Source organism: Phyllostomus hastatus, unplaced genomic scaffold, assembly GCF_019186645.2.
Source record: "Phyllostomus hastatus isolate PE091 unplaced genomic scaffold, TTU_PhHast_1.1 phas_contig_16, whole genome shotgun sequence".
Lineage (NCBI taxonomy): Eukaryota > Metazoa > Chordata > Mammalia > Chiroptera > Phyllostomidae > Phyllostomus > Phyllostomus hastatus.
In genome coordinates, this window is record NW_025333643.1 from 28134108 (window position 1) to 28142747 (window position 8640).

Consider the following 8640-nt stretch of genomic DNA (forward strand, 5'->3'; position numbering starts at 1 on the left):
CCAAGACAGTTCTTCATTCTGTTTGGGTTCAGGTAAAAGTCTTACAAACACTGGGTAATGATTTGTTAACTAAACACCTCCTGAAGCATCTGTCAGCTCCCTCTGCAGCTCCTGCGGTCACTTCATAGTACCCTAATTAAATGCAAACTTTGTAAAACCCCAGAAAAGCACAGGTACCATTGGAATGATATAGAAATGCACACTCTTCTCACTGGTAATTTGCTATTACAGTTTTTTATTTTGTTTTGTTTCAGACTGTTATAATGGAGATCATTTAATTGTTTAAAAATCAGTGACCCTATACATAGCAATTTTAACTCATAATATCCTTTTAACTAAATTTTGATTAGCCTCCAATTCAGAATAGAGAAATTAAGTTTAACTTGGTTGGCATTTTTTAATTTGCTCCCCCATTATGTCAATTGTCAATATTATTTTGTTTGCTGCTTCTTTTTGGATTATATATTTATATTTATATTATATATGTTTCTTTTTGGCTTATATATTTAATATTTTATCTACTTTGGCCCAGCACAGTGCCTGAAATATAATAGGCATGCAAAAAAATGTTTGCTCATGGAAAGGAGCAGGAGTGAGAAAATGAAGTAGGATTGGTTAGAAATGGCATAATAAAACTAGAAATTTAAGTGATTTTTAGATAATACTTGCATCAGTACATGGTAAATATATTGTTATATTTAAGCACTTTCTTTAAACTTCTATCTAATTTAGATTTTTTATTGGAAATGGCTGCAAATTCTGCTTCAAGATGACATCAAAATTACAATTAATTTGTAGAACAGTCAACCTGGAAAATCAGTGGAGATCAGTGGGGATCAGTGGGATGATGGAAGACCTAAAATGGGGCTGGTCCCATACCAACATATGGCTGTTGTGAACTGGAGCAATATCTCAGCTGCAGAAGTCTCCCTCCAGGGAGCAAGGGGTCCCAGTTCAAATTGTTTCCCAGTTTGCAGCACCAGTACCAGGAAGAGGAGCCTATCTGGCTGTGAAAATTAGCTGGGATTCAGTCCATTTGGGTGCAAAAGAGGGCTTCTGGAAACCCAGAAATACCCTTAAAGGGCCCATGCACAGATTCACGCACAGGTACTTACTCTGGGCCCTGGTAGAGGCACAGAGGATATAGGGAGAAACTGTCACATGTCTTCAGGGTAAAAACTGGAGGGACAGCAGCCATCTTCCTGTGTTGAACCCTCCCACCGTGCAGCCTGCAGGTATTTGCTGGCACAAAATCTGAATCTGCACTAGCCTGGAAAACTCTACTTGCCCCACCCTGATGACTCCCTGAAACCCCACATGACCCAACTCTATCAGTCAGAGGCCCTTTCAGAGACAAGAGACTACCCTCAAAACTTTCCTAAAAACTCAAAATTCTGCAGGACCCAGGCAGGGGGTAGTTGCCTCAGTGTACTCTGTACCTTTTGGTGAGCAGCCACCAACCAGGAACTATTGCCAGATTTGAATCTGCATTAACATTGTAATCATTAACCCCACCCTGGTGACTCCCTGAGACTTTATTTCACCTAATTTGAGTATGGCCCAAGGGTCTTTTCTTGGATGAACCTTAACAGACAGCCAGTAGGCAGTGACAGGTCTCAGGGTGCCCTGTGCCTTCTGCTGAGTGGCCCCAGGGCCAATACTAGTGGCAGCTGGTGTCAGTTTGCAGTGTGGCTTCTAACACATACCTCCAGGTCCATTGCTGGCAGCTATCAACCCACAGAATGCTTTGTAGCTCTACCAAGTTGCCTGGCTGGTTACAGGCAGCAGCTGATCTTAGGCTACAGCAGAGCCCCTCTCAAGTGACCACAGAATTAACATTTCTAGTAGCCAGCTTCAGACCACAGCAGAGAACCACCTGATTAGCTCCACAAACAGCCCACACAAAGGGTGGTCTTGACTTCAGGGGCAACCCCTTGCCTTCAGGGGCAACTCCTGCTCGATGGAATTAGAAATTTATATGTTATGGTCATGGTAAATAGTCATATCCAGTCAGCCTGAGTGTCAATCTGACCCAGTGATGTGCCAATAATAATCAATCCTCAACTATAGTGGGAGGGCACACACAACCCACACAGGGAACACTCCTTGAGCATCTGGATGAAGTGATAAAGGAGACTACACAAATGGACCTTACTGATAAACTATACATAAGGCCACCCTGCCCAAACTAGGATACATAGCAGATCCACCTAATACTTAGAAGAATCACAGAAAGGCAGCCAAAAATTAAGAGATAAAAATGCATACTCCAGATGAAAAACCAGGACAAAACTCCAAAAAATAATTTAATTAAATGGAGGCAAGCAATATGCCAAATTCAGAGTTGAAAACACTGGTCATAAACATGCTCAAATTTATGCTCAAGTCTAGTGAGAATTTGAAAAAAGAAATACTAAGCATAAAAAATGACATGGAAACCATAAAAAAGAACAAGTCAGAAATGAAGAACACACTAGAGAAAATTTATAACAAATTAGATGAAGTAGAGGACTGAATCAGCCATTTGGAAGACAAGGTAGCAGAAAATATCCCCAAAAAAGAAAAAAGAATTTTATAAAATGAGGATACTTTAACAATATATGCAATATAAGGGTACCACAAGCCAGAGAGAGAACAAGGAAACAATAACCTATTGTAAGAAATAATAACTACAAAATTGCCTAATCTGGCAAAGAAATTAGACATATAAGTCCAGGAAGTGCAGAGTTCTAAACGAGATGAACACAAAGAAGCCAAAACCAAGACACATCATAACTAAAATGCCAAATTTTAAATACAAAGTGAGAATATTTTAAATTACAGTTTACATTCAATATTAGTTTGTATTAGTTTCACATATACAGCATAGTGGTTAGATAATTATATACTTTACAAAGTGTTCCCCTTCATATTTCTAGTACCTAGTTGTCATCATATATAGTTATTAACATATTGTTGACTATATTCCCTATGCTGTACTTTATAATCCCATGACTATTTTGTAACTACCAATCTGTACTTCAAAAAGAAGATTTTAAAAGCAAAAAGAAAATGGCAGGTACCCCCAAATGAGTTTTCATAAGACTGTCAGCTGATTACTCACCAGAAACTTTGCAGGCCAGAAGAGATTGGCACAAAATACTCAAAGTGATGAACAGCAAGGATCAACAATCAAAATTACTCTACCAACAAGGCTATCAGTTAAAGTTAAAGAAGAGATACATGGCTTTCCAGACAAGAAAAAGCTAAAGAAGTTCATCACCATAAAACCAGTATTACAAGACATGTTAAATGGGATTATTTTAAAAGAAGAAAGAATATAAATGTCAATAATAAAGTGATAATAACTACTACCTATAAATAATCACTTTAAATATAAAGGGATTAAATGTTCCAATCAAAAGACAGAGGGTAGCTGAATGAATAAGAAAGCAAGAAAGATGAAAAATAAACAATCTAACCTTATGTCTAAAGTAACTAAAAAGAAAAAGAAAACAAAACTGAGTAGAAAGAAAGAAATTACAATGACCAGAGAAGAAATAAACAAAATAGAGTATAAAAACATACAAAGGATCAATGAAAACAGGAGCTGGTTCTTTTAAAAGATAAATGAAATCTGCCACGGGGCGGGGGGAGCACTGGAGAGAGGGGACTCTAGCTCATTGCCTTGTGCTCCTTGCCCTCGGTCTTTCACTTGCCGCCAACGGCCTGCCTAGCCACTCGCACACCCGGCTGCTGCCCTGCAGAAATGCTTCGATTACACAAATCGACAAATTAGGCCGGTGTCAAGGGCACTGGCTCCTCATCTCACTCGGGCTTATGCCAAAGATGTAAAATTTGGTGCAGATGCCCGAGCCTTAATGCTTCAAGGTGTAGACCTTTTAGCCGATGCTGTAGCTGTTACTATGGGGCCAAAGGGAAGAACAGTGATAATTGAACAGAGCTGGGGAAGTCCCAGAGTAACAAAAGATGGTGTGACTGTTGCAAAGTCCATTGACTTAAAAGACAAATATAAAAATATTGGCGCCAAATTTGTTCAAGATGTTGTCAATAATACAAATGAAGAAGCTGGTGATGGCACCACCACTGCTACTGTGCTGGCAGGTGCTATTGCCAAGGAGGGTTTTGAGAAGATTAGTAAAGGTGCTAATCCAGTGGAGATCAGGAGAGGTGTGATGTTAGCTGTTGATGCTGTAATTTCTGAACTTAAGAAACAGTACAAACCTCTGACAACCCCTGAAGAAATAGCTCAGGTTGCTACAATTTCTGCAAATGGAGACAAAGAAATTGGCAACACAATTTCTGATGCAATGAAAAAGGTTGGAAGAAAGGGCGTCATCACAGTAAAGGATGGGAAAACACTGAACGATGAATTAGAAATTATTGAAGGCAGGAAGTTTGATCTAGGTTATATTTCTCCATACTTTATTAATACAGCAAAAGGTCAGAAATGTGAATTCCAAGATGCCTATGTCCTACTGAGTGAAAAGAAAATTTCTAGTGTTCAGTCCATTGTACCTGCTCTTGAAATTGCCAATGCTCACCGTAAGCCCTTCGTCATAATTGCTGAAGATGTTGATGGAGAAGTTCTAAGTACACTTGTTTCGAATAGTCTAAAAGTTGGTCTTCAAGTTGTAGCAGTCAAAGCTCCAGGTTTTGGTGACAATAGAAAGAACCAGCTTAAAGACATGGCTATTGCTACTGGGGGTGCAGTGTTTGGAGAAGGATTAACTCTCAATCTTGAAGATGTTCAGGCTCATGACTTAGGAAAAGTTGGTGAGGTCATTGTGACCAAAGATGATGCCATGTTCCTGAAAGGAAAAGGTGACAAGGCTCAAATTGAAAAACGTATTCAAGAAATCATTGAGCAGTTGGATGTCACAACTAGTGAATATGAAAAGGAAAAACTAAATGAACATCTAGCAAAACTCTCAGATGGGGTAGCTGTGCTGAAGGTTGGTGGGACAAGTGATGTTGAAGTGAATGAAAAGAAAGACAGAGTAACAGATGCCCTCAATGCTACATGAGCTGCTGTCGAGGAAGGCATTGTTCTGGGAGGGGGTTGTTCCCTGCTTCGGTGCATTCCACCCTTGGACTCTTTAACTCCAGCTAATGAAGATCAAAAATTTGGTATAGAAATTATTAAAAAAGCACTCAGAATTCCTGCAATGACCATTGCTAATAATGCGGGTGTTGAGGGATCATTGATAGTTGAGAAAATTATGCAGAGTTCCTCAGAAGTTGGTTATGATGCTATGCTTGGAGGTTTCGTGAATATGGTGGAAAAAGGAATCATTGATCCAACTAAGGTTGTAAGAACTGCTTTATTGGATGCTGCTGGAGTGGTCTCTCTGTTAACAACAGCAGAAGTTGTAGTCACAGAAATTCCGAAAGAAGAGAAAGACCCTGGCATGGGCGGCATGGGCGGAATGGGAGGCGGTATGGGAGGTGGCATGTTCTAGTCCTGGAATAGTGCTTTACCATTAGTACTGAGAACTGTGAGAGGAAGCTCCAGGCAGGACTCCTCACCTCTAACTTCAGAGAAGTCAGTGGAAGGAAATGACGGGAGAAAAGGCTGGCTGATGTTTAGGAAAATCACTAAGACCATCTGTTACTGGTATCAGTTGACAACATACAATGGTTTACTGCTGTTATTGTCCATGCCTACAGATAATTTATTTTGTATTTTTGAATAAAATACATTTGTACATTCCTGATAACTAAGTGCAAGAGCCATGTACCAATGTACTGCTTTCAACTTAAATCACTGAGGTATTTTTACTACTATTCTGTTAAAATCAGGATTTTAGTGCTTGCCATCACCTGATGAGAAGTTAAGCAGCCTTTCTGTGGAGAGTAAGAATAATTGTGTACAAAGTAGAGAAATATCCAATTATGTGAGCTTTGTGTAATAAAATTTGTTTAAAGTTAAAAAAAAGATAAATGAAATCGATAAAAATAAGCCAGGCTCATCAGGAAAACAGGGAAGATCCAAATAAATAAAATAAGAAACTATAAAGGCCATATACAAGAAACCTACAGCCTACATCATACTCAACAGGCAAACACTAAAAGCTTTCCCACTAAGATCAGGAACAAAACAAGGGTGTCCACTTTCACCACTTCTATTGAACAAAGTATTGAAAGTCCTAGCCACAGCAATCACACAAGAAAAAGACATAAAAGGCGCCCCCCAAAAAGGAGGAAGCAAAACAGTCATTATTTGCAGATGACATGATAGTGTATATAGAAAATCCTATTGACTACATCAAAAAACTACTTGACCAAATAAGTGAATTTGGCAAAACAGCAGGATACAAAGCCAATATTCAGAAATCAAAGGAATTTTTGTATACCTACAATAAAATACCAGAAACGAACATCAGAAAAAAATCCCATTTGATATAGCAATGAGAAAAATAAAGTATCTAGGAATAAACCTAACCAAGGAAGTAAAAGACCTGTCCTCAGAAAACTACACAACACTGAAGAAAGAAATTAAGGAAGACAGAAACAAAGGGAAGCATATACCATGTTCACGGATTGGAAGAATTAACATCATCAGAATGTACATACTACCCAAAGCAATCTATAGATTCAATGCAATCCCTATTAAAGTACCAAAAGCATATTTCACAGATATAGAACAAACATTTCAGAAATTTATATGGAACCATAAATGACCCTGAAGTACCACAGACATTTTGAGAAAGAAGAACGAAATAGGAGGGAACACCATACCTGACATCAAACTATTGTACAAGGCCACAGTAATCAAAACAGTCTTGTTCTGGCATAAGAGCAGACACATCGATCAATGGAACAGAATAAAGAACCCAGATATAAACCCAAGTCTCTATGCTGAATTAATATTCAACAAAAGGGCAGAAGCATAAAATGAAGTAAAAATAGCCTCTTCAACAAATGGTGTTGGGACAGCTGGACAGCTACATGCAAAAAAACAAAACAAAACAAAACAAAACAAACAAACAAAACAAACAAAATGAAACTCTATTGCCAACTTACACCATACACAAAAATAAATTCAAAGTGGATAAAAGACTTAAATATAAGTTGTGACACCATAAAAGTCCTAGAGGAGAACATAAGCAGAAAAATCTCAGATATTCCATGCAGCAATGTTTTCACTGATATGAACCGCAGACCAAGGGACATAAAGAAAAGAATAAACAAATGGGATCTCATCAAAACAAAAAGCTTCTGCATGGCTAAAGAAAACAGCAATCAAATGAAAAGAGAACCAACTCTGTGGGAAAATATACTTGCCAATGATACCTCAGACAGGCATTTCGTCTCCAAAATATATAAAAAATTCACATGACTCCACTCTAGGAAGACAAACAACCCAATTAAAAAATAAGCAAAGGACTTGCTTGAACAGATACTTTTCCAGGAGGACATATAGAGGGCCCAGAGACATATGAAAAGATGTTCAGTATCACTGGCCATCAGAGAGATGCAAACTAAAACCACAATGAGATACCATTTCACACCAGGCAGAATGGCCATCATAGCCAAATCAACAAACAAGTACTGGCAAGGTTGTGGAGAAAAGGCAACCCTAGTACACTGTTGGTGGGAATGCAGACCGGTACAGCCACTGTGGAAAACAGTATGGAATTTCTTCCAAAAACTAAAAATTTAACTGGCTTTTGACCCATCAATACCACTGGTAGGATTATACCCTAAGAATCCTGAAACACTAATTCAAAAAGACCCATGCACTCTAATGTTCATAGCTGCGCAATTTACAATAGCCAAGTGATGGAAGCAACCTAAATACTCACCAGTAAATGCATGTATCAAAACACTATGGTGCATTTACACAATGGAATACTACGCAGCAGAAAGAAAGAAAGAGTGCCTACCTTTCACAACAGCATGGAAGGAACTGGAGAGCATTATGCTAAGTGAAATAAGCCAGGTGTTGAAGACCAACACCATATGATCTCACCTATAAGAGGAACCTAATTAACAAAACAAACAAGCAAGCAAAATATAACCAGAAACACTGAAATAAACAACAAACTGACAGTAACTGGAAGGAATTGGGGAGAGGGGTAATGGGGGAAAATAGGGGAAGGTCCATCAAAGAACATGTATAAAGGACACATGGACAAAGCCAAAGTGGGTGGGTTTGAGGGTGGGAGGCAGGGATGGGTGGGGTGAGGGCACATGGTGGGGTGAAAGTGGAGATAAATGTACTTGAACAACAATAAAAATATATCTAAAAATAAAATATAAGAAATTAAAGAGAAGTAACAACTGACAACACAGAAATACAAAGGATTATAAAAATATACCACAAACAGTTACTTGCCCACCATTTGGACAATGTGTAAGAAATGGAAAATTCCTGGAAGCATACAATTTTTCAAGACTGAATCACAAGAAATGGAAAATTTGAACAGACTAATACTAATGAAATCAAATCAGTAATAAAAAAGTCCCAGCAATCATAAGTCCTTAACCAGATGGCTTCACAGATGAATTTTACCAAACAGTTAAATAAAATTAACACCTATTTTTCTCATACAATTCCAAATAATTAAAGAGAAGAGGAGGTTCCTAAGCTTAATTTATGAGGGCAGCATTATCCTGATTCCAAAACTAGACAAA

General features: G+C 38.3%; 1 protein-coding gene across 1 annotated transcript; it reads left to right on the forward strand.

Annotated features, from left to right (window-relative positions):
• Positions 1–3748: 3748 nt before the first annotated feature.
• On the forward strand, positions 3749–5512 carry LOC123814497 (60 kDa heat shock protein, mitochondrial-like). Its single transcript, XM_045832347.1, is given in 2 exon segments — positions 3749–3765; positions 3767–5512. Coding segments are annotated over 2 exon segments (1713 nt in total). The 3' UTR covers positions 5463–5512.
• Positions 5513–8640: the final 3128 nt, after the last annotated feature.